Genomic DNA, 26,721 nt, shown 5'->3' on the forward strand with positions numbered 1-26,721 from the left:
AGGAGAGATTTTGTCCCACTCCTCTTTGCAGATCTTCTCCAAGTCATTAAGGTTTCGAGGCTGACGTTTGGCAACTTGAACCTTCAGCTCCCTCCACATATTTTATATGGGATTAAGGTCTGGAGACTGGCTAGGCCACTCCAGGACCTTAATGTGCTTCTTCTTGAGCCACTCCTTTGTTGCCTTGGCCGTGTGTTTTGGGTCATTGTTATGCTGGAATACCCATCCACGACCCATTTTCAATGCCCTGGCTGAGGGAAGGAGGTTCTCACCCAAGATTTGATGGTACATGGCCCCATCCATCGTCCCTTTGATGCGGTGAAGTTGTCCTGTCCCCTTAGCAGAAAAACACCCCCAAAGCATAATGTTTCCACCTCCATGTTTGATGGTGGGTATGGTGTTCTTGGGGTCATAGGCAGCATTCCTCCTCCAAACACGGCGAGTTGAGTTGATGCCAAAGAACTCCATTTTGGTCTCAACTGACCACAACACTTTCACCCAGTTCTCCTCTGAATCATTCAGATGTTCATTGGCAAACTTCAGATGGGCATGTATATGTGCTTTCTTGAGCAGGGGGACCTTGCGGGTGCTGCAGGATTTCAGTCCTTCACGGCGTAGTGTGTTACCAATTGTTTTCTTGGTGACTATGGTCCCAGCTGCCTTGAGATCATTGACAAGATCCTTCCGTGTAGTTCTGGGCTGATTCCTCACCGTTCTCATGATCATTGCAACTCCACGAGGTGAGATCTTGCATGGAGCCCCAGGCCGAGGTAGATTGACAGTTCTTTTGTGTTTCTTCCATTTGCGAATAATCGCACCAACTGTTGTCACCTTCTCACCAAGCTGCTTGGCGATGGTCTTGTAGCCCATTCCAGCCTTGTGTAGGTCTACAATCTTGTCCCTGACATCCTTGGAGAGCTGTTTGGTCTTGTCCATGGTGGAGAGTTTGGAATCTGATTGATTGATTGCTTCTGTGGACAGGTGTCTTTTATACAGGTAACAAGCTGAGATTAGGAGTACTCCCTTTAAGAGTGTGCTCCTAATCTCAGCTCGTTACCTGTATAAAAGACACCTGGGAGCCAGAAATCTTTCTGATTGAGAGGGGGTCAAATACTTATTTCCCTCATTAAAATGCAAATCAATGTATAAAATTTTTGACATGCGTTTTTTCAGGATTTTTTTGTTGTTATTCTGTCTCTCACTGTTCAAATGAACCTACCATTAAAATTATAGACTGATCATTTCTTTGTCAGTGGGCAAACGTACAAAATCAGCAGGGGATCAAATACTTTTTTCCCTCACTGTATACCCACACACACATACACATACACACCAACATGCATAAGTTACACACCTTCTCCACTTCTAAGTACACACACACACCTGTCTCAACTCTGCTCCCCCTCCCCTCTCTCTGTGTCAGGGTGTGATGGAGAGTTTCCTGGGTACAGCGTTAGCAGGAACAGTGTTCTGTCTGTTAGGAGGTCAGCCCCTCATCATTCTCAGTTCTACTGGACCCATCCTCATCTTCGAGAAATTGCTCTACGAGTTCTGCAAGTGAGCCATACACACATGCACTGTATCTGTCTGATCCATGTTTTGTGCACTTAGTTTGTTTCTTCTGATGTTGGTGTGTGTGTGTGTGTGTGTGTGTGTGTGTGTCCCAGGTCTAACACTATAGACTACATGGAGCTACGTCTGTGGATTGGTCTCCACTCCTGTCTGCAGTGTCTGATCTTGGTCGCCACGGACGCAAGTTACATCATCAAATACATCACACGCTTTACCGAGGAGGGCTTCTCCAGCCTCATCTCCTTCATCTTCATCTCCGACGCCATCAAGAAGATGGTGGGTCACGCACATGGGCGCACGCACTCACACAAGCACACCCTCACACACTGTCTTAACTGTATATCTAATGTGTTACTACAGGTGGGATCCTTTAAGTACTACCCTATCAACCGTGGCTTCAAGCCTGACTACGTTACCACATACAGGTGTGAATGTATCGCACCAGACCAGGGTGAGCTTTCCTCCTCCTCTCCATCCTCTTCTTCTACTGTCTTTCCTCCTCATATCATTCTTCCTCCTCCCACTCCTCCTTCTTATTTGGGAGCTTTACTAGAACTCACACCAATGAAGTGCAGTATTGCCATCTGCAGGACAGTTTAGGGAGTTCACATCCTTGACATTGCTATTCCAAACATATCCCCCTAGTTTGGGGGATGTGTATACTATAATAATAATACTTTGGGGGGGGTGCTTATATTTTCCTGTTACACACAAGTGTGTAATGAAAATATGTTTTTTTTGCATATTCCAACTCCCCCTGAGACACCCACAGGGAGTGGGGTCATGGCCTGGGTCTCCATTGTACAGCGCCCCAGGAGCACAGCAACAGATTTTTTCACCTTGTCGGCTCCGGTATTCGAACCAGCCACCTTTCGGTTACTGGCCCAACACTCTAACCTCGAGTCTACCTGCCGTCCCTTGTACTGTCTGTGTTCGCTCTCCTAACTACTGTAACTGATGCGTGTGCTGTCTGTTTCTGCTTCTCTCTCTCTCTCTCTGGCTGCTATCTGAGTGAGTATACCTCTATTGCTACAGCATGCTACAAGTCTGTCATGTTCCCATAAAACTGGCATCATGTAATCTAGCTGGGGCACCTGACTTCTCTCTATCTCTCTTTCTCTAACAGCTGCTGCGATGGGTTTTAATGTTTCAGTTCCACTAGCAGACGATAACATGACTGATTTGGTAAGTGGCTCGGGAACTAGCGGGGAGTCATTCACTCATCTGTTTCTCAGATGGTTGAGTCTATGGGGGACAGTCTGCCTGTGGTCAAAATAGACTGTAGGACTTAACATAGTCACCGGACTAGCAGCACTGTGCTGCCTGTCCACTTCTGTTTCTGCACTACTCTGTATTCCCTCTTCCCTTGTTTTTTTTTTCTCTCTCTCTCTCTCTCTGTCTGTCTGTCTGTCTAGTATAACATAACAGGTCTGGACTGGAGTCAGCTGAGTAAGAAGGAGTGTGTGAAGTATGGCGGCGCCCTGTTGGGGAACTCGTGTAAGTACGTACCTGACCTGGCCCTCATATCCTTCATCCTGTTCTTCGGGACCTACTCCATGACCGTCTCCCTCAAGAAGTTCAAGACCAGCCGCTACTTCCCCACCAAGGTGAGAGACACAGGGGGACATAGAATATGAGACAATGGATGCAGGGGATCATTGTTTGGTGTTTTTTGGGTGATGGGTAGATAGTGTAAACTCAACGTCTTCCCTTAGCTGTCAACTCCCCTCTCCCCATACGCCCCCCCACCACCCTCCTTCACCACCCTGTCACCTCTCCTCATTTTACCCCTCTCCTTCTCCCCCAACCCCCCCATCCTCCCCCACCCTGTCATTTCCTGTCCATGTCCCTCCTCTTCCTGTCTGTGCTCCAGTGCCGTTCCCTGATTGGTGATTTCTCCATCATCATCTCCATCCTGGTATTCTGTGGGATAGACTACCTGTTAGGCCTGGACACGCCTAAACTGCACGTGCCCACTGAAATCAAGGTCTTCTCCTCCCCTCATCCATCGCTCCCTCTCTCTCTCTCTCTCCTGCTCGTTCTCTCCCTCTATCTCTTCCTTCTTGCTGAAATGATTAGCGATCAAAAGTATCTTTAAGTGAATGATTTTCAGACATTAACATACTGACATTCACACTTCTCTCTTTTATTTCATCCCTCTCTCCTGTATTTGTTTTGTACCTCTCTGTCTTTTTCTCTGCATCTCTTCCGCCCCTCTTTTTGTCTGTCTGTTTGTCTGCCTGTCTGTTTGATTCTTTATCTGTGTGTGTGGGTGGGCCTAGCTGAGGAAGCTGATCAGTGATTTCTCCATCTTCATGTCAATCATGACGTTTGTGGGTCTGGATATGCTTGTAGGGCTGGACACACCCAAACTAATCGTACCCACAGAGTTTAAGGTATTTCTAATCCTCAACCCAATATGTGTCCGTGTGCGTGATTCACAGATGCATGCATTGTCAGTGTGATTCAATCTGTTTGATTTTGGCCTATGTGTATGAGTTGCATGTGAGTTGCATGTGTAGTCCATACAGGACTCACTTGAAAAAGAGACCTGGGTCTCAAAGTAACTCCCTGTGTAAATAAAGGTTACATAAATGCGTGTGTGTTGTAGCCGACGCGTCCAGACCGTGGTTGGGTGGTGATGCCGTTTGGTAAGAACCCGTGGTGGGTATATGTGGCCAGTGCCGTCCCTGCTCTCCTGGTAACCATCCTCATCTTCATGGACCAACAGATCAGCGCTGTCATCGTCAACCGCAAAGAGAACAAACTCAAGGTACAGTAAGGCCGCAATAATAACCTAACATGACTGCAACCATAAACACACTTACTTACTTAGGCCTGTCGCTCCCAAGGGAGCATAGGCCATCGGCGAATCCTCTCCATCGCACTCTGTTCTGAGCTGTGTTCTCCAAAAAACATCAACATAAATGCAATATAAACACGACCATTCAATAACCATAAATACAACCAGGAACACATCTCTTGAATGCTATCTCTCCCCTCCCTTCCGCTCCACTCCCCATCTCCCTCACCTCCTTCTCCCTCCCCCTCCAACAGAAAGGTTGTGGGTACCATCTAGACCTCTTCTGGGTGGGTATTCTGATGGCAGTGTGCTCCTTCCTGGGCCTGCCCTGGTACGTGGCTGCCACTGTCATCTCCATCGCCCACATTGACTCTCTGAAGATGGAGAGTGAGTCCAGCGCCCCAGGAGAGCAGCCCCAGTTCCTGGGAGTCAGGTAGGGAGGGGAACGGGGTTTGTATGAGTGAGGAGAGATCTAGATGTTGTGTGTGTGACAGGGTGAGTGTGTTAGAGGTTGACGGTGATGTTTGTTCTAACTGTGTGTGTGTGTTATACGTAGAACAGAGGTTGACGGTGATGTTCTAACTGTGTGTGTGTTTTACAGGGAGCAGAGGTTGACGGGAATTCTGGTGTTTGTCTTAACTGGAGTTTCCATCTTCCTAGCTCCTGTCCTTCAGGTGAGTCAGTGAGAGAATGGGCCTCCACTTCACATAGTGGGTGGTGTTATGGAGGATTGTGTTAACTTGTATATTGTGTTTCCCCCAGTATATCCCCATGCCTGTTCTCTACGGTGTCTTCCTCTACATGGGAGTAGCCTCACTCGCAGGAATACAGGTACATTTATGTGTGTGTATGTGTACTCGTATGCCTGTCTGTGTGTGTGTGTGTGTGTGTTCTCACCCTCTTCCTCTCTCCCTCCTAGTTCTGGGAACGTATCAAGCTGTACCTGATGCCAGCCAAGCACCAGCCAGACTTCTCCTTCCTGCGTCACGTTCCTCTGCGGAGGGTCCATCTCTTCACCCTGGTCCAGATCATCTGTCTGGCTGTCCTCTGGATCCTCAAGTCTACTGTAGCTGCCATCATCTTCCCTGTCATGGTGATTGCTCTGTGTGTGTGTCTGTGTTGGAGGGGTAGTGGTTTATCCTGTCGTGGAAATTCAACACCATGGACACCTAAAGTCAATATTAAATTAATAATGATTTATTATCAGCAAGCTGGAGAGGTTCCAACAAACTTAATGCACCATAGTACACGTCAGACGGGAGCTCCGTCGGGGCAGTCCCATTAGTTATCTTATATACTGCTTACACAGACAAGTTATATTTGCATGATTTACATGATCCATTATTCATAATTAATTCATCATTAACTTTTGGTTCATGCATGTGACTCACCAATACCTCACGAGGCTTCTTCTCTCCAAGCTGAGACCTTGAAACTAAGATATCCCTTTCCGTTCTCAAAGCAATATTCTGGGCGTACAGCCAAATTGCTTATACTGATAGTGAGGATTCCGCCCAGGCACGATCAATCAGTCACTTGCATGAACCTAGTCGAATTGGTTATTAGAAAAGCACAAACATAAAATGTTCCTTCACACTCCTCTCCTAGGCAATCAGCAATTAGTACCGGGAGGTGTGCTCTTCACCTCTGCAAGGCAATTAGTGTTAGTACTTCAGTCTACCCTGTTTTCTCAGCGGCTGTCTCATTGCAAAACTAAGACCACCACTGAAACAAAGACAGTTCAGCCGAGTTATTCTGCCGAGTTATTTGAGGAAGGAAAGACAGGAAGACTCCACACCACTCTCTCATTTGAGGATCTTACGTAGTTGTTTTCAGATGATCTCATTTTGCTCTTTTGTAGCTTTGGCAACTATGTGTGTGTTTTCTATACCTGTTCGCTCCTCTCCCTGTAAGCTTTACAGACGCTCCCCACCCCTTGGCTGCAACCCTTCTAATTTAGTGTACCCTGCACGCACAACCCCTGTAGAATTCCTGGTCTATGGCAGCGTTTGGAACTGCCGATCTGCGGTCATGCATCTCGGCCTATGCTGCCCTTCAGTCCCTTGACTTGGCCCTGACGGAGACACGGATCACCCCATAGAAAGCTGCTACTCCAGCAGCTCTCTTCATCGGACTATGTTTTCTCTCATAGTCCGAGAGCATCTGGTCGTTGTGGTGGTGGCACAGAGCTACTAATTTCTCCTGTGGAGATTTTCTCTTTTCTCCCTCACACCTGTCCATCTCCTCATTTGAATTCCATGCTGTCACGGTCACTTGTCCACTCAAGCTTAACATTGTTGTCATCTATCACCCACCAGGTCCCCTTAGAGTTCCTCAATGAGCTTGATAAGTTAATTTCCTGACGATGGCTCACCGCTCTTTGTACTTGGCGACTTCAACCTCCCTACGTCTGCCTTCAATTAATTGATTTCTAACTCTTTCTTTCCTCTCCTTGCCTCTTTTGACCTCACCCTTTCCCAGTCTCCTCCCACTCACAAGGCAGGCAATATGCTTGACCTCATCTTTACTAGAGGCTGTTTGCCTACTAATCTCACTGCAACCCCCCTCCAAGTCTCTGATCACTACTTTGTTTCCTCTTCTGTCTCCCTCTCCTCCAACCCTAGCCACTCAGCCCCTAGCCAGACCTATCATCCTTTCATTTCCTCCTCTCTACCTTCTCTTCCTCTGTATCTGCTGCTAAAGCCACTTTCTATCCCTCTAAATGTTAAGCTCCTGCCTCTAACCCTAGGAAACTATTTTCCACCTTCTAGTTCCCTCCTTAATCCCCCCCTTTGCGGACAACTTTGTCAACCACTTTGAAAAGAAGGTTAACGACATCCGTTCCCCATTCACTCAGCCTATAGAGTCCACTGGTCCCACTCACACAGAACTACCCTACGCCTTTCTCCCCCCTCTTCAGATGAAATCATGCAACTAGTGAGGTCCGGCCGCACAACAACCTGCCCACTCGACCCCATCCCCTCCTCCCTTCTCCAGACCATCTCTGGAGACCTTCTCCCATTCCTCACTTCCTTCAAACTGGTCAGTCACTTCCCTCCTCAAGAAACCAACACTTGACCCCTCTGACGTAAAATACTACCGGTATCCCTTCTTTCTTTTATTTTCTACACTTGAGCATGCTGTCTCTGACCAACTCTCTCGCTATCTCTCTCAGAACGATCTTCTTGACCCTAACCAGTCAGGCTTCAAGACGGTTCACTCAACTGAGACTGCTCTTCTCTGTGTCACAGAGGCTCTCCGCACTGCCAAAGCTGACTCTCTCTCCTCTGTTCTCATCCTCCTAGATCTATCCGCTGCCTTCGAAACCGTGAACCACCAGATTCTCCTCTCCACCATCTCAGGGCTGGTCGTCTCAGGCTCTTCACACTCTTGGATTGCATCCTACCTGGCAGGCCGCTCCTACCAGGTGGCGACACGCATCTCTGCGTGCCTGGCAGATATCTCAGATTGGATGTCGGCCCACCACCTCAAACTCAACCTCAACAAGACGGAGCTGCTCTTCCTCCCGGGGAAGGCCTGCCCACTCCAAGACCTCTCCATCATGGTTGACAACTCCACGGTGTCCCCCTCCCTAAGTGCAAAGAACCTTGGCGTGACCCTGGAAAACACCATGTCGTTCTTTGCAAACATCAAAGCGGTGACTCACTCCTGCAGGTTCATGCTCTACAACATTCGCAGCATACAGCCCTGCCTCACACAAGAAGCGGCGCAGGTCCTAATCCAGGCACTTGTCATCTCCCATCTGGACTACAACTCAATGTTGGCTGGGCTCCCCACTTGTTCCATCAAACCCCTGAAACTTATTCAGAATGCTGCAGCCCGCCTGATGTTCAACCTTCCCAAATTCACCCATGTCACCCCGCTCCTCTGCACACTCCACTGGCTTCCAGTCGAAGCTCGCATCCACTACAAGACCATGATACTTGCCTATGGAATAGCAAGAGGAACTGCCCCTCCCTACCTTCAGACTATGCTCATACCCGACACCCAAACCTTCTGCCACCTCTGGTCTCTTGGCCCTCCCACCCCTATCGGAGGGCAGCTCCCACTCAGCCCAGTCCAAGCTCTTCTCTGTCCTGGCACCCTAATAGTAGAACCAGCTTCCCCCTGAAACTAGGACAGCAGAGTCCCTGCCCATCTTCTGAAAACATCTGAAACCCTACTTCTACAAAGAGTATTTTAAATAATCCCACAGCACCCGCCCCCTTCGCACCTCCTCACGCCAGATTTATGCAGCAACAGAGTGCTCCTTTTTCTTTATTCTCCCACATAGTCACCAGTGGAAGTATCCTGGGGTAAGGAATGTTTTTGGGATTTTAAAGTCCCTCAGTCGAGCACCTGATTTCCCCTATTAAGTTTAAGCGCGTTTTGGTAGACCTTCTTTCCATTGTAAATGTGTGTGTGTGTGTGGTGCATAGATTGAAGGGGATACTTTTTTTCTATGTGTAGATCCTGGGTCTGATGGTGGTACGTAAGATGATGGACCTGATGTTCTCTCAACACGACCTGGCCTGGCTGGATGACATCCTGCCGGAGAAAGACAAGAAGAAGGAGAAAGGTGGGATGAAAAAGAAAGACAACAAAAGGACCAAAGCAGCCGAGCCGGAGAGCGACGAGGAGGTGAGAGACGAGGACTAGCAGACACACACACACACAGTGCCAGAATGACAGTGGGAGGAGGATGTAATGTCTGTGTGGCGTGTAGGAGTGGCTCCATCTGTTTTGTTGAGTGTTTATATCTATGCGTGTTGTTCCTCGGATTGTTATCTCTGACTAATATGTTTCTCTTTTCTCTGTCCCACAGTGTTGCTGAAAAGGCACTGTATAACACTTACTATTGCCTGTCTGTCTCGATGTTGGTCTGTGTGTCTGTCTGTGTGTCTGTCTGTCTGTCTGTCTGTCTGTCTGTCTGTGTGTGTCTTGATGTCTTTCTCCCTCCCAATTCCACCTGCATGGTTCAATCCTGTCTGTGGAGTAGAATTGGGCCATTTTGCTTATATTTAAACATGCAGTGTGTGTGAGCGTGTGCTTGGATGTGTGTGTGTATTTGGGGCATCATCCCTCACGTCTCTGTTAAGCCACTTCTCTGTCGGTTCCTCCTGCATGCTGATAGTTCCCTCCGGTTCCCCCCTCTGTCACAGCCCAAGAGTCCCCTCCCTCCTCCAGTGAAGATACCCATGGACAACATAGACCCGCCTTCAGCACCTGACCCCTCTGTAAGCCCACCCACCCAGCCCCTCGTCTCTGACTGTGAGTAAACCTCTCTTTTGAGGGACCCAAGGAATGTGGACTGTTGTGTGTATTCTTGTGATGTCATTATTGTGCGACAGATGGAGCATATAATACTGTGATGTTACTGATGTGCAACTTTAGAGAAACTGATGTATGTTATGAGACACTGAAGGTGTTATTCTTTTTTTGGTCCTCCTTCACCAATTCTTCACTCTGCCATTCAACTCTGTGTCTGTGTGTGTCTGTGTCTGTGTCTGTGTCTCTGTGTGTGTGTGTGTGTGTGTGTGTGTGTGTGTGTGTGTGTGTGTGTGTGTGTGTGTGTGTGTGTGTGTGTGTGTGTGTGTGTGTGTGTGTGTGTGTGTGTGTGTGTGTGTGTGTGTGTGTGTGTGTGTGTGTGTGTGTGTGTGTGTGTGTGTGTGTGTGTGTGCGCGCGCGTGTACAGGAGACGAACGTTTACACTAGTGTCAATCCAGATGACAGTGACCGGATACATCCCCCCCGGCCCTGACACACACCGACTGGGGAGTACACTGCCAGCGTGACCACATCTACGACTACTCACACACACATGCAAAAACACACACACATACATACATACATACATACACTTACTACTGCCAGCTAGACTACTGACAACTACTGTACAATTACTGACACATGCACAGCTAATAACTATTAGCAAACGTCCATTTACTATTAGCATTATTTACCACTGTTTTTACTTAAAAAAACGTAATACACATTGAATTTCATATAAATATATACAAATATTCTATAAACTGTAGATATGATGTGATATTTAACATGTCAACATATGTCTATTAAATTCAACTGGATAGTAGTTAGTTATTATACTTTTAAACATTGTACAAATCACAGTAGTGTCCGGGAGGCATACCCAGACACATGGATCACACGCCGCTCGGAACCAGAAGTCTATAGTCCGAGGCTGTTGGAGCATAGATCGCAGTGTGTGGACTGAGGTTTATTTTCGCCCAACATATTCTCTGATCTCCAGCACCTGCTTAAACCCACTGGATGTTGTGTGTGTTTTCTTGTGCAATCCTCTGGCCCTACTGTAGATGTTTTTGTGAGGGCAGACTGATAGTCGTTAAGATACCAGAGCCCATGCACCTGAAAGCAATGCAGAAGTTGTTTTTGTGTTTGTTTTGATGTCTTCCATGTGTAATTTATTCACTGTGTGCCATGTGGTTTGTAGCAGGAACCTCTTGTACTAATGTAAAGACTACTCTGAAGGCACAGTTGGAAAAGGAAGGGTTATAATGTGATTAGTAATCCAATATTATAATACAATGTTATTCTGCCATCTGTAAATTGACCGCAAGAAGCTATCAAATTGCTATTAATTTGCATGTCCCCCCCCCCCCCGCTGTATTTTCCCACTAGCAATGACTTTGCTGAATAATACTTTGTTGAGGGAAAATGTACTTAATACGATTGTGATATGATGTTTTCTCACCTACAGTAGCTATTTTAAGATGAATTAACTAATTCTATGTCGCTCTGGATAAGAGCGTCTGCTAAATGACTCAAATGTAAAATGTCCTGAGGGAAGGTGGTTGTTATGGGTCCGTTGGAGACGTCTACACTCTCCAGGTCTGGTCATTTACTATTGTCATATTTTGGTAATTATAAGACTTCTCTGACCTATAATGGATCAGTTGTCATTTCCATTGCCAGTCCCAGCTAGTTCTGTCAGCCACTGCTATCTCAAGACAAGTGAATGCTGGACTCGTGTGTGTGTGTGTGTGTGTGTGTGTGTGTCTGGGACAATCAACTCCTGAGAAATAGGGAAATACACATTTTGGTTACATTATTTTACTGTAGGTTATGAACCTGCTGCAGTACAATTATGGGACTTTTGGTTGTTTCTTTTTAAACAGTACAAAACGTCCCACACACAGTGTTCTTCGTCCTCCAGCTAACACTGTGATGTATCTTCTAACACTCTCCGTTGGGAGATTTTGTCTGTCGGGAATACCTGTCTCAACTCACCTCAACCCCACCACAATCCATAAACTTTTTGTGACCGTTCAAACACACACACACCCTCCTCTACGCCTTTCTAAATACCCCATAGCCTTTTCCCTCTGCCGTTCTCTCTGTGTGTGTGTGTGTCTGTCTGGCTGTATGAATGCACTTGCATATGTTTGTGCATGTGTGTTTTCCCCTTATGTGATCCTGCTCTTGGCAGTCAAGGAATTATTGTCTACATTACTGTTCAGGTAGTATGGTTGAGAAGTGTAAAACTATGTTTGTGTGTGCTCATGAGACTGTGATTGTGTGAGCTCACGAGAGTGTATGTGTGTGTAACCTGGGCTGTTCCACCTGACTGTTCGTCCCTCAGAATCACTTTGCACCTGAAGATCTGCTTTCCCCCTCACCTGCTGAATCCCATGTGAGCCTTACCCACGGATCATCAACACGCCCTCCTGTTCCCCCATTTGCCATCCAGGTGGAGTACGAGGAGACTGTCCTCTACCCACGGGTTCACGACCTTTACCCCCGCATAAACCTCTGCCCTCCGAATGGATGTTATCTGACCTCTAAGACTCAACGAGACCTGCACCAATCCAAACACTCACACTCTTGTCCCTATTACGTAGGCAACGAAACAGTACTGTAGGTTATAATAATAATATAATATGCCATTTAGCAGACGCTTTTAATCCAAAGCGATTTACAGTCATGTGTGCATACATTTTTACGTATGGGTGGTCCCGGGGATCGAACCCACTACCCTGGCGTTACAAGCGCTATGCTCTACCAATTGAGCTACAGAGGACCACAAGGTTGACAGCGCATAGACACACAAACACATATAACCAGTTTGGCAGTCCCCAAAACTATACAAGATTATAGTTTCTCTCCATTTGTAAATGTAACTGCTAAAATATACAAAAGTAAATGTATAAATCATTTAAAATTCCTTATATTAAGCAAACCAGAAGGCACGATTTTCTATTTTTTTTTTTTACGGATTGCCAAGGGCACATTCCAACACTCAGACACAATTTACAAACAAAGCATTTGTGTTTAGTGAGTCCTCCAGATGAGAGGCAGTAGGGATGACCAGGGATGTTCTCTTGATAAGTGTGTGAATTGGACCATTTTCCTGTCCTGCTAAGCATTCAAAATGTAACGAGTACTTTTGGGTGTCACGGAAAATGGATGGAGTAAAAAGTACATTATATTCTTTAGAAATTTTGAAAAGTAAAAGTAATCAAAAATATAAGTAGTAAAGTACAGATACCCCAAGAAACGACTTAAGTAGTACATTAAAGTATTTTTACACCACTGATATAGACATGTAGAAACGTGTGCAATGTGATAATGATGATATGCCATTTAGCAGACGCTTTTATCCAAAGCGACTTACAGTCGTGCGTGCATACATTTTTGTGTATGGGTGGTCCCGGGGATCGAACCCACTACCTTGGCGTTACAAGCGCTGTGCTCTACCAGCTGAGCTACAGAGGACCATACTGTAAAGTACAGTTTATTGCAGGGATCCCCAATAGGCGGCCCACAGGTGATTTTATTTGACCCCCCCAAGTTTGAGCGAATTGTTATATATATAATTACATTACAGTACCAGTCAAAAGTTTGGACACGCCTACTCATTCAAAGGTTCTTTATTTTGACTATTCTACATTGTAGAATAATAGTGAAGACATCAAAACTATTAAATAACACATACGGAATCATGTAGTAACCAAAAAAGTGTTAAACAAATCAAAATATATTTTATATTCTTCAAAGTAGCCACCCTTTGCCTTGATGACAGCTTTGCACACTCTTGGCATTCTCTCAACCAGATTCATGAGGTAGTCACCTGGAATGCATTTCAATAAAGGTAAAATATGTATGTATATGAATGTATGTATGTATGTATATAATTTAATTTTTTTCGGTGTTGGACATAAAATACTAAACTGACCAGGAAATCAACTGAAAGTGATGTTAATTTAGGAAATCTGTTAACAAGTATTCCCACGCATAATTAGAGGCGTATGTGATTGTATCCCAATGTAATCAAGGTTTGAAATTATTCTGTTTTTGTCAAATACTGTATCTGTTTGAGCTTCTTGCGGTCAATTTGCAGTGTATGATGATGAAATGATGTTTAACTATGTTCCGGCCCCCCCGAACTTACGTTCAAGAAAAAATCGACTCGCGGCTGAATGTAATTTGGGAGTCCTGGTTTATTGCATTTATTCCGTTTTTTTTTGTGTGTTCAGTGCATTCACCTTTATGAGTGTATGTGTATAAATTACTGTTGGAGTGACTGATATTCATTTCAGAGTATATTTACTTTGGATTGTAAAGATTTACAACATGTTAATAAAATGGTATGCAAATAGGCTACAGGTCTAGTTTGAATTTTGTGTGAAAGCTTTGATCCTTTAGCATGTAAACAACCTAATAACGTCATGGTCTTCTCAGATACGTTTTTCAGGAACAAAGAACTAGCATACAAGCAAAGATCATAACATTTTTTGAAAAAGTTGCCAGCTAACTAGTCTACATCAGAAATTCCACAACCATTTTCATGATTTCTACAGCATGATTTCTACACTCACTTCTGATTTGCCAGAAATCATCCCTATTTCCGGTTTGTGATCCAAACACTTCTCCGGTCTGAGCCGAAACAACTGTAGCTAGACAACAACCGTCATGGGTGAAATGGCAGAACTCACAGATAAATTCAACTCTTTCACCATGACGCAATTAAACGAGTTGCTTGAAGACGATGAAAAACTAAATGATATTGTCAAAGAAATGGACGAGGTAAGTTCCCATTGTGTTTTGTTAGCTAGCTAACGTTAATTGGCTATCCCTAGTAACGCTAACTATCTAGCATCAAGACATCTAGCTAGCCGTGCACTTATGTCTGTCGTCAGGCAGACCTGGCTTCATTCACAAATCCCTTCTGAATGCTAAAATGGCATTGAGCAAGCTCATCAACATCCACCTCTTTGCCGCACAGCTGAGAAGCGTGCTCCTTGTACTGTACTCAACATTTGGCACCTGTTTTGTGGATGCTATTTCCATATTTATATTGTCGAATCATTTTCCACAATAACCCTGTTTATGTACATATAGCAGGTCACAAATGGTATTGCGACATTGTCATTGTTTGGCATTACGGCACAAATGCCATCTGATGCCCATTATTGCAGAAGTAATCGACCCACCCGCGTTTAGGAACTGAACAGATTTGAAAGGAACTGATTCCTGATCTGTTTTATGTTAGCTAGTAGTGGTGGTATTTGTTTCCTGTTAAATGCTCAGGACACACACAAGCCAGCCAGTCATCAGCACTGTGGAAGGTGGGAGAGGTTTTCCTATTGAGTAACCAAGGTGGAGTCGTCCGGACTCCAGAGCACACCTCTTTAGTCATCATTCTGATACATTTAGCACACACAGCACAGCAGGTTCATAAGCAGATATATTATGACTAATAAACACCTCTCACAGCCTGTTGATATCTGGTTAAATAAGCTAAGATACACTTTATTAGTCCACGCAAGATGGACATTTTGTCTTCTTGTATCCAACCCCACCGATATACACACATTAGGTTGGAGAAGATGACTGATGTCAGTGTTGTTTTCAAACATGTGTACAGCATTCTGCCACTGTTGTTCCTCATCTCTCCATCCCTAGCTAGCCTTGTGTAGTGTAGTGTAGGTATTGGGAAATCTGTGTCTTCTGGCTTCTTCACCTTCTGCATTTGTATATTCACTAGACATGTATGTGGCTGATGCGAGACTCCCCACCACGACGCTGGTGGAAGATGCTAGTCCTTACCCACCAATGTGGAAATAGTTTTACAGGAACAACCTGTGAGCAGAGATGCAAATCTGTGGTTGTGGCTGCCTCTATGGCTGTCTAGTGCCTGCTTCTCTGGGTTGATGGCAGCATACCATCCCAACCATGTTATTTAGGATTAATAATAGCTTAGTTCATTAGTACTGATATCTTTTATAATCCCCTTCACCAAACCTACACACAGATTATAAATAGCTGTAATAGACACACAACTCGTAGGCTATTATATCTGCAGTGTATCTAGTACTCCACTGTAGAAAACAGAGCTCTTATCGCTCTGAGGGCAGTGAAATCAATACAGGACAAACACAGTTTAAAAACCGTCACTGATAGCCTGCTGAACTCTATGGTGAGCCAGTGCAGGGCTGTGGCCGTGCAGAGCTAAAACACAGCACTCAATAAAGGTATGGAATAATCAGTGTCCTCCATAAGACTAGACTCATATTTAACCTCCAGAGGTTAGGTTCTGAGCTGGCTTGTCCCTGACCTATAGGCCTACATACCACAGTCTGGAGGTCAGGGTGGGTCGGGGGTGGGTCAATCTCTCTCTGTCTGCATGTATTGGGTCTAGTGCTTCTAACCCCACCTTCCCTCTGACTCCTTCTCTCCCTCTTGCCTCTCTCCCTGTGTGTATGGTGTGTCTCTGTGTGTGTGTTATAGATGCGTGAGGTGCAGCAGTTGAAGGAGCTGATCCTAGGCAGTAACATCAGCCTGGCTGAACAGAACCTCCAGCTGCAGCCCAGACTGGACCTGCAGAAGAACCAGCTCACCTCACGCTACCGCCACCTACAGGAGCTCTATGACAACTACCAGCTACGGAAGTCCACACTCGGTAAGAGCCTTAGTAACTAGTCCACACTTGGTAAGAGCTCTAGCTAGTCCACACTACCAAGTCCACACTACTAAGTCCACAGTGTGCCTGTATACCAGTCTCTGTCTCTACATCTCAATGCGTGCACTCTATCTGAAAGACCAGTCTTTCTCTCTCTCTGTGTCTGTGTTGGTAGCTGACTGCTTTCTACCACCTACATGTCTGCCTGGTCTAACCAGTTCAGTCAGTTGTTGTTCCAAGATACTGATCATCTAGGTTGTCACTACATGACCACAATAGAAAGAAGGGAAGCACACAGCCATTCTAATATGGCTGTGACGATACCAGTATCGCAATATTTTTTCCATGGCAAAAATGAAAACACAAAACACTCTTTGGTCCTTTAAAAACCTGCTGTATGTAAAATATTGTGTGCTATACATTGGGAAATAAATAAATGTGACTCTGGATGACAACATAATGATGTTTGTTTCCAACATTAGGGCTGTTTTCCTAAAGAAGTTAAATCCGCTTCATGTTTTGTTTCCTTTCCACAATACTAACAAGTATCGCGATCGTCCCGGCCCTAGTTTCCACCACCAACCTAAGCCCTAACATTGACCCCTAAATCAAGAACAAATATCTAATGTGCTTTTTTTTTCTCTTTGTCCTTTCTAGCATGGCCATCTAGTGACTACCGTGTCAATCAGCTATTACCTGATACCCCTGGCTTTCCTGTACTCAATGCTGCTTTGTGTCTTTTGAATGCCCCAGCCAGCCGGCTACTGTAGTACTATCACATTACAGCCCTGCCCCAGAGATCAGGTCACGACTTAGGACAGTGATTCACTGTGATGGTTAGTGTTTGTTTTAGTGTATTCTAACCGTTTCTCTCTCTCTCTCTCAGACCATGGTTCAGGGAACAGTTCTCTGGACATTCTGCTGGCTCTGCTGCAAGCTGAGGGAGCCAAGATAGAGGAGGAGACTGAGGTGAGACACAATAATACACTCACAACTACACTTACGCTACAATACACTCTCACAACTACACTTACGCTACAATACACTCTCACAACTACACTTACGCTACAATACACTCTCACAACAACACACACAGATCAATACAGACATGTACGCACTCAGGGGTGAAAGTAGAGTTAATTTCTTCCCGGTACAGGACCTCCTATATTTGCACGTGCACCAATACATTTTATGGGCCTAATCATATAAATACATATAGAATCCCTATTAATTCAATAGGATCTCTGTGGGCCTAGTCATAAAGATTTTCATTTAACTTTTAAAATGTATTACCTTTTATTGTGGCATAAACACAACCAGTCATGTTTTCATCTGATTTGTCAAACGATCACTTCAAAGGGCTTCACTAGGATATCTGCGCACGTTCACCCACTTGCAACATATTTCCAGCCTCCAAACAGTGGTGAATAGAACGAGACATCTGTTACACAAAACACCAAAAAGTGTAATGACATTTGGCGATTGTTATTAGGCCAGAATGGATGCGTCCCCTATGTCCACTCATCTACCACCTGTTTTCAAGGCCATTAGCATTTTTCAGACATTCAGTAATGATAAAAAGGGGTGTAATAGCCTACTGTTTTCTTGACATTTTGTTTTAATTATTGTGATATACATGTTTTACCGGTACTTTCACCCCTGCTACACGTACAATAATACTCACTCACGCTCTAAGGTATTTTGTGTATGTTGTGTATTAGTTTAAGTGTGTATGCTGCTGTGCTATCCCTGTGTAGAACATGGCAGACTCGTTCCTGGATGGAGAGCTGCCTCTGGACTGCTTTATCGACGACTACCAACGGAGGCGCCATCTCGCTCACCTGCGCCGCGTCAAGATCGACAAACTCCGAGAGCTGGTGCTGAAGGGTCTCCCTTGGCCCCCCCCGATCCCCTCCCGGCCCAGCCGACCCCAGGACCTCCCCTCTACCCCCTACACCAATGGAGCCCCCTCTCCCCAATCCACGCGAGCTGCCCCTTCTCCCTCCCCTCAACCCCAGCACAGTGGCCTGCCCTACCCGGTCGCCCCCTATCCACCAATGCCTTTCCCCAGTCTGGATGCTACAGGCTACCCCAGCGGCCCCTACATGCACCAGCCCTACCTTCAAGCCGCTCAGCAACACCCCATCTCCCCCTCTCCACACCTGCCCCCCCGGACTGGCTTCATCATGCAGTGAGGGAAGTGTCTGTCTCCATAGAAACGCCATGGATGACCTTACCTGCCTTTGACCTGTAACTGTGGCACACTGGAGGGGGAGCGTTGACCCAACAATGAGGGTTGGTGACCTAACCAATTACAGCCCCTCTGTCAGTAACACAGGGAAACCTCCTCTGACCGGCCTCTCTGAGAGGCTCTTACAGATAGTCCAGTAGCTACAGCCTGGACAGTATGTTAGGGGTTGGTTCTCTTTTAGGTTTTTTTATTCCAAGACTAACTTTCTGATTAATCTTCTGAACACATAGGAAAACCTAACCATCTCTGTCTGACTGGTAGATATGCTGTGTATATCAGCTATGGTAACTTGCAGTATGGATGAGTTTTTATAATAAGTAGTTTTTGTAAGCTAATGGTTTTCAAATGTCCCTCTCCTTGACTGAAGGTGGTGTGTATACCCTGAGGTTGGAGAATGTGCTGTGTTGGTATCATAACATAGTTAACTCAAAAGTTCCTATGCTTCTAGAAGAAGGAGTCCTGTATTGTCATAAATATAGCTAGTCCATCAACAATGAACAGAACTATTCAACAAATAGTACATTTTTATTTAAATTCAAAATGTATTGCATGGCATCGTACATCTTTTAAAATCAACTAATTGGTGAGTCTTGCTTTCATATTCATTGTTGGTGGGTTATCTTTCCAGCAGGTAGGGAGGATGTGAAAAGTTCTTATAGAAACAGAAGACTAGGAATGTACTGTGTTCTTTTATAAGTAAGGAGACACCTAAAACATTTTGGGTGGATTTGAATAACTTGCTGCCTAAAATGTTCTCTTTCTTACTACACACTTGGCTATTTTGTATACTGGTATAAGAGGGAGTTCTCCCAACTAGAAAACGGATACATAGAATGTATAAAATATTATGAAACATTTTAGAAAGATTACCATGCATCGTAAGTTCATATGTCAACGTTGTCATGTATGCAGTTGCCCCTGACAGTATGTATGCCTAAATGAATTGTTTCCCTGACATGCTCTCCAGCCAGGCTACAGGAGACTGTTGGACTAGTATCAGTGATAGAACCATGGTTAGCATTGGAACACTACACTAGAGATCCAATTACATTTACATTTTTAATTCTATGCACTACACCTAGTGGGGAAGAGATTCAAGCTGGCTGTATATCTACAGTGGATTCTCCCCAGTTGCACTTACAGAACAGCTCACCTCAAAGGAAAAAGCATTTGGGGGATCAAATATGAAAATGGTGTAGAAATGTTAAGGCATTTTCAACCCCCCCCCCAATACACCTGTTTTATACTCCATAGGAACTAACATTCATGTAATGCTAGACTAGCCCACTTTCCAGCATAATCAATAAATGTTTTATAATCGATACCGTGTGGTCTGTGTTTGCCATCAACTGGACAGTTATACACTGAGTACACAACATTAGGAACATTTCCTAATGACGCCAATAAGGGTGATCATAGCCGTCACCTGGTCAGTCTCATGGATAAAGCAGGTGTTCTTAATGTTTTGTATTGTGTATACTGTGCAGATGTTTAGTTGAATAACAAAATTAGGTATGAAAGATATTGCCATATTTTCCTGCTTACTTGAAAGGTTTTTAAATGATCATTCACAGGAGAATGGACCAAACAACTTTATTAAAATTGACAATCAACAGTAAAACATTGGTCTATCAGTAGGTCAGGGTTCAGTACTCCTCTCCTTCCTCAGCCTCTCCCTCCACTGAATCCACTCCCACTTCCTCGTAGTCCTTCTCCAGGGCAGCCAGATCTTCTCTGGCCTCGGAGAACTCACCCTCCTCCATACCCTCTCCCACATACCAGTGCACAAAGGCACGCTTGGCATACATCAGGTCAAACTTGTGGTCAAGCCGAGCCCAGGCCTCAGCGATGGCTGTGGTGTTGCTCAACATGCACACGGCTCTTTGGACCTTGGCAAGATCTCCACCTGGCACCACTGTGGGTGGCTGGTAGTTGATGCCTACCTGTAGGGCACAAGAAGAAAAAAATGGTCTAAAAACCTGACTAACCAATTATACTTGAAAAGGTTAAGGAACATAGATCATTGTGAATGAATAAACCCATTGCTTGTTTACCTTGAAGCCGGTGGGGCACCAGTCGACAAACTGGATGGTGCGTTTGGTCTTGATGGTGGCGATGGCAGCGTTGACGTCCTTGGGCACCACATCCCCACGGTACAGCATGCAGCAGGCCATGTACTTGCCATGGCGAGGGTCGCACTTCACCATCTGGTTGGCGGGCTCGAAGCAGGCGTTGGTGATCTCTGCCACAGAGAGCATCTCGTGGTAGGCCTTCTCAGCAGAGATGACAGGTGCGTAGGTGACCAGGGGGAAGTGGATACGGGGGTATGGCACAAGGTTGGTCTGGAACTCAGTCAGGTCCACGTTGAGGGCTCCATCAAAACGCAGCGAGGCGGTGATGGAGGAGACAATCTGGCCAATGAGCCTGTTGAGGTTAGTATAGGTGGGGCGCTCAATGTCCAGGTTACGACTGCAAATGTCATAGATTGCCTCGTTGTCAACCATGAAGGCACAGTCTGAGTGTTCCAGGGTGGTGTGGGTGGTCAGGATAGAGTTGTAGGGCTCCACCACAGCTGTGGACACCTGAACACACACACAAGAGGTAGAACAGTCATTAGGTGTCACATTTTGATAATGAAAACCTCCATATAGAAGTGTTGAGTACAGGACAATTAAGTACAATACTATTTTGCTAATGTAGAAATCTACCAAATATTAATGTGAGCAAGTACACTAAACCATTGCCATACCTGAGGTGAAGGGTAAATGGCAAACTCCAGTTTGGACTTCTTGCCATAGTCCACAGACAGTCTCTCCATGAGCAGAGAGGCAAAGCCGGAGCCAGTTCCACCACCAAAGCTGTGGAAGATCAGGAAGCCCTGAAGCCCAGTGCACTGGTCCGACTGGGGTGAGAAAGAGACAGGCCTCACAGGTTTACAACCCTGTACAGCAGTCAGGGCCTACAATTAACACCCGCCACATGCAGGTAGATTTTGGCATTGGCGGCTAAGATGTCTATTTCACCAGCCACGTTGGCGGGTGGTCAGGGCTCCACAGTGCAAGCATTTCACTCGTATTTGTGAATTAAAAAGTATGATCACATTTATAGTAAAATCAATGCTGCAGTAGCTGTTTTCAAATTCCGCCATTCTGCTTCATAGCTGGTAAATTAAGTCAAAAGAACTATGAATCCTATTCCACCTCGTGCTGCAACACTGCCTGGCTGGGGGCGGTGTGCACGTGAAGAGCTGAGTGAAAGATTCATTTTTAGAAGCGCTGGGCACAGGCATACAAGTTGGTCTAATTTACTTGAAAATAAAGTCTACTGAAGTGAGACTTTGACCTTGTGTTTCTTGGCTATTTACGTTGTTTTGTTCAAAAGCTAGGTCGTTTTTCTATGTTTGAGTTACAACTGCTTGGGAAGAGAAGACGTCTAGTCAGACTCTCCCCTCAGCCCTCAAATTAAGTGGACACTTCTGATGACGTATGATGCGTTGACACTTGCAGGGCAAGGAATTAATACATTATCAAATGAACAGCCCTTGCCCGGAAATGTGTCACTTGTTCGTACCACAGTTGTGTTTTCAGTCATCATGGAACCACCGGTAGCTGTTGTGTGTGCTTTATATGCTCTACAGTCAATTATGATTGGATTTCATATCTTGGCTAGAAGACAACGCATCCGCAGACATCGAATGCTAGCCATCCAACAATATCAGGTAAATCGAAAATTACAACGTATAAGTGTGATGTCAGGGAAAGTTGTATGCGCTAGCTAACGTTTCCAAAAGCTAACCAAACATAACTTTTACGATACCGGTTTGTGCCGTCATGTGCATTAGTAGCACAATTTCTAACTTATTTACATTTGTCTTTACTTCCACTTGTATGTTGACTTCTCTATATTGATGTTGCTTTTAAGTTTTGGCTGACTTTTAACGGATGTACAATCATCGCAAATTGAATTATGGGGCGTTTCAGGCCCCAGAGTGAGAAGAACTGTACACTCGCAAACTATCACAAACGAGGGCTGAGGGGCTTACGTTGCCACGTGTGTGTGTGTATAAGAAAATGTATCTACCCTCCACAGTGGCCAGTGGACCAACAAATGTAATGCCGCCAGCATTGGCATTCAAACTTTTTCAGCTGCCATTTTCCTAACCAGAGTTTCTGGCTACCCCACACCAAATCTAATGACAACCTTAAACTTTTTTATATATATATATATATAAATTTAAAATAAATAATCTGTATATTTAGATTTTTACATCAACAAATAACCTTCAATTCATTACTATTATTCATCAATAAATACATTGACTCGATACAACTTTATTTTTCTATATTTTTCTCAAAAAGTTTGTATATTGCCCCATACAGGGCTCTACAGTGCGACTTAGTAAAATTAATTAAAGCAAATCTTTTTTATTGTGTTCCTATATTTCTATGTGTGCCTACATTTCTCAACTTGAGTTGGCTGGACAACAGAACAAGCCAAAATTCACCCAAGGCTGAAAAAACTGCCAAAATAACGTTGGTTGAGCTGGAACACTAGCTAGTGCGAGGCCATAACAAATTAATGAAATGTATTTTCCCATAGGGAAACAATGGGGCAGCAAGACTTAACCCGAGTCGCTCTGGATAAGAGTCTGCTAAATGAATAAAATGTAAACTAGGCCTTTATGTGAAAGCGTGGCAATAACTTATAAACGTTTCATTATTCTCAGATCTACTCCTCTGATGACATGGCAGGCAGACCGACGACTGATGGCACACCCCTGAAAACAAACTGCTCAGCAAAGGCTTGTTTGAGCTACCAGATTTGTTTTTAAAAAAGGCTTGTTTTCAGTGTGTGTCCAGTGGCTGAGTTTATATGTAAAGGGGATGTTACTTTGGCAGATAATGTCACCCATCTAAATAAATGTATTTAGTAATTACTACTTTAGTAAGGATATACACTTTATTCAGTACTACTGCAGTTGCTAAATAATTCCAATAGATGGCAGCACAAGACCACAAATGAAATTGCAGAAGATTAGTTTAGTTTCCTCCCTTGATACACCCCTCCCCTCACAGGAAAAAGCATTTAACAGATTATTGTGAAGTAATAATGATGATTCATGTTTATTATTAACAGTTTTTATGCTCATGTTTTAATTCCTTAGTACATTCATTGTCAAATTCATCAACCAGCGTCGACACCTTCTGCCTTCTCGCACAAGTAGCCAAATGCATGTGTGCTAGGGTTGAGGTTAGCGCATCTGACTAGTGATTATTTGATCGGGGTTCAATACCTGCTATAGTCACTATTTATTTGCTTTCCCAAAAGCAACAGGCCTAATACGAGATATATAGCTAACTGTAAAGTAATGAGTGACCATTTTAGAAAATCATGGGACAGTCTTTGGTTGCATGCTATTTTATGTTAACATATTGCTGCTTGTAACCCAACTGATGCTTCGTGGTCTTATGCTGCCATCTATTGGAAATATTTAGCAACTAAAAGTTATTAATTCACGTAAAGACATTGGTGAGGCAGCTGAGAAATAAAGTGCATTTTTCTTGTTAATTCCTTAGATCAGTCTCAAACCTGCCCCACGCCAATTGCTGGACTTTCACATAGAGGTTACTAGGTCACCCGGTTCAAACCACATTTGAAAATTAAAACAAACGTGCCTTGTTTATCAAGTGTACTGCCTTGCAATAATAAATATAACTAATTCAAAAATATATGCCTAGACAGGTTTTCAGCTGGTAGAGCACGGCGCTTGTAACGCCAAGGTAGTGGGTTCGATCCCCGGGACCACCCATACACAAAAAAAATTATGCACGCATGACTGTAAGTCGCTTTGGATAAAAGCGTCTGCTAAATGGCATATTATTATTATTATAATAAATGCTTTAGTACTATAATGGTATTTACTGTCATAATATTATTACTAAAATAGGTTTCAATGTTTTCTAGGCTACCCTACCATAGAATTCGAGATTACGGTTAAGGCTGTATAGCAAGCACTTTGTGACATCTGCTGATTTGGAAAAATGTGATTGTTAGGTTTAGGGTTTTTAAGGCAAAAAGCAGTTTGTTTATAGCTCTCTTTATACTCCCTGTGGCCTTCTGTGGGTACTACATACATACCCCATTCAAAACACTTGCTAGGCTCAATCTGAGGTAGCAACTGCGTCAGATCTACATATCAATGAGCTAGACCTACCCATTTCGGGTGAACCTGCGCAGCATTCGGTCAATTCGATGCCTACGAACGAAGATTGACGCATATCAAATTACCCAGCAGCCATTTAGAAACAACATTTTTTTTTTTTATGGTTATTTCATAATTTAAAAATGTATTCTGGCTGTTTAAATCGGCCACATCTTGAAAAAGAGGACAGGGACATGCGTTTTGTTTAGGGTTTACATCTTTTCTGAAGAAAATATATATGGTTAACCATGACCAGAAAATGTTTGACCTTTAATGGCTTTCCGCCAGCCATCGTGTCACCACAACAGAACAGTGAACTTGGTAATAAACAAGTTACCTTAGGTAAACCAGCAAGGTTAAACGCGGGCTGGTCTCATTGCCGACAATAGCGAAGCTGGCATTGTGACGCAGAACAATGGGCTGGGACTAGAACGTTCGGAAGGCGAGTTGGTGCAGGGTGAAAATTGCCCTAAAATAAGGCCTGTTTTTTTCACGATTACTTCAAAACTACGGCAACCAGCTGGGCCATAAGGTAATATTATTAAACTGGCCTCCATGGCGGAAATAAAGACCTAGTTTTTAATCACAGAAAAACGTTAACAATTTCATGTGTCCAGCCTACATAGAGCCCTGCCATACAATAATCTAACGTTACTCTTAACTGTTTTGTTCCCACACAAAAAAAAACGCTGCTGTACAACTAGGAATTGGAAGCACATGGCTTCAGTTCAGGCTAACAAAATGACTCCAAACGTTACTAACCAGCTTGCGAACTCGGTCCAGTACCAGGTCGACGATCTCTTTGCCAATGGTGTAGTGGCCTCGGGCGAAGTTGTTGGCGGCATCCTCTTTACCAGTGATGAGCTGCTCGGGGTGGAACAACTGACGGTATGTCCCAGTGCGAACCTCATCTACGGAAAATCACAACAGTTCAGGCGGGATTTCTTAAACCGGCCTTTTAGACGGGTAACATTTCCTAGCTAACGTTACGTAGATTCTCATCTGAATACCAACTTTATTTTCGTCCTTTACCAACAACAGTTGGTTCGAGGTCAACAAACACTGCACGAGGGACGTGTTTTCCCGCTCCAGTCTCGCTGAAGAAGGTGTTGCATGAGTCATCCCCTCCGCCGATGGTTTTGTCGCTGGGCATCTGCCCATCGGGCTGGATCCCATGTTCCAAGCAGTACAGTTCCCAGCACGCATTCCCGATCTGAACACCGGCCTGACCAACGTGGATAGAGATGCACTCACGCTGTGGGGGAATAAAACCAAAAACTGCCCAATTTATGTTCATGTTGTAACCAATTAAATAATTATCTTGACTGGCTAATGTTAGCTAGACCTAAATTAGTTTGTTCGTCCGTCGAGCTAGCCACGTTACTTTCGTCATGAAACTTACCATTTTGATTCTATAAAGTATGAACTTCAGTTATGGTCGAAAAAAAAACAAATGCGCAGTTGGCTAGCTTGCTAACAAACGTCTGTCTTGGCTCTGTAACTAGCAACGGTCAACTGCCCAATCTTTTTGAAAATTACGTCGATTCACGCTTATATACACCCCAGAATGAGCCCCGCCTTTGTTTCAACCCAATTGGTTGCGTCTGTCTGTCTGTGTGTGACATGCCCCCGTACGCATCGTGACGCGTTTCATTACGCAGTAAATCATCTTCACAGAGCCCGGCAACTGAACCGACAAAGATATTTCCGCGTTCAAAACAACTGGGAACTAGCTGAGAGCGAGCGAACGAAGATGGCGGACGATTCAGGGGTGTGAACAGTTGAGGGTGCGACAGATTCGAAAATATGGCGGAGGCGGACAATGAAGTGGATTGTGAATCTAATGGCGGTAGAATCAAGGAGTATTGGAGTATTGTTCAAAAGAATGGAAAAAGGAGCAAAGTAGGGTACAGTGCGGAGAATGTCCCTTTATATCTTGTAGGAGTAAGGTT

The 26,721-nt window shown here is 44.5% G+C and overlaps 3 protein-coding genes across 3 annotated transcripts in view; 2 read left to right on the plus strand and 1 right to left on the minus strand.

Annotated features, from left to right (window-relative positions):
- Nucleotides 1–11,917, plus strand: part of LOC121541505 (electrogenic sodium bicarbonate cotransporter 4-like) — a 28,480-nt gene extending 16,563 nt beyond the window's left edge. The window contains exons 14-27 of the mRNA XM_041850573.2: nt 1,424–1,557; nt 1,668–1,848; nt 1,933–2,023; nt 2,699–2,757; nt 2,988–3,179; nt 3,446–3,559; nt 4,184–4,345; nt 4,630–4,808; nt 4,977–5,049; nt 5,138–5,206; nt 5,295–5,468; nt 8,846–9,016; nt 9,538–9,646; nt 10,071–11,917. Of these exons, the coding sequence (XP_041706507.2) occupies nt 1,424–1,557; nt 1,668–1,848; nt 1,933–2,023; nt 2,699–2,757; nt 2,988–3,179; nt 3,446–3,559; nt 4,184–4,345; nt 4,630–4,808; nt 4,977–5,049; nt 5,138–5,206; nt 5,295–5,468; nt 8,846–9,016; nt 9,538–9,646; nt 10,071–10,072 (1,710 nt within the window). The 3' untranslated portion in view covers nt 10,073–11,917. The remainder of the gene's footprint in view (nt 1–1,423; nt 1,558–1,667; nt 1,849–1,932; nt 2,024–2,698; nt 2,758–2,987; nt 3,180–3,445; nt 3,560–4,183; nt 4,346–4,629; nt 4,809–4,976; nt 5,050–5,137; nt 5,207–5,294; nt 5,469–8,845; nt 9,017–9,537; nt 9,647–10,070) is intronic.
- Nucleotides 11,918–14,272: 2,355 nt separating this feature from the next.
- On the plus strand, nt 14,273–19,795 carry LOC121541507 (vacuolar protein sorting-associated protein 37B-like). The gene is made up of 4 exons (XM_045207997.1): nt 14,273–14,440; nt 16,145–16,316; nt 17,203–17,285; nt 18,074–19,795. Exons 1-4 carry the CDS (start codon nt 14,327–14,329, stop codon nt 18,509–18,511), a joined length of 807 nt encoding a protein of 268 aa, XP_045063932.1. The 5' UTR covers nt 14,273–14,326; the 3' UTR covers nt 18,512–19,795.
- Nucleotides 19,796–20,144: 349 nt separating this feature from the next.
- LOC121541509 (tubulin alpha chain, testis-specific) lies at nt 20,145–26,312 on the minus strand. Its single transcript, XM_045207996.1, has 6 exons — nt 26,172–26,312; nt 25,802–26,024; nt 25,532–25,680; nt 21,317–21,469; nt 20,622–21,149; nt 20,145–20,510 (listed from the first exon to the last, which is right to left on the minus strand). Exons 1-6 carry the CDS (start codon nt 26,172–26,174, stop codon nt 20,214–20,216), a joined length of 1,353 nt encoding a protein of 450 aa, XP_045063931.1. The 5' UTR covers nt 26,175–26,312; the 3' UTR covers nt 20,145–20,213.
- Nucleotides 26,313–26,721: the final 409 nt, after the last annotated feature.

Source organism: Coregonus clupeaformis, chromosome 27, assembly GCF_020615455.1.
Source record: "Coregonus clupeaformis isolate EN_2021a chromosome 27, ASM2061545v1, whole genome shotgun sequence".
Classification (NCBI taxonomy): Eukaryota; Metazoa; Chordata; class Actinopteri; order Salmoniformes; family Salmonidae; genus Coregonus; species Coregonus clupeaformis.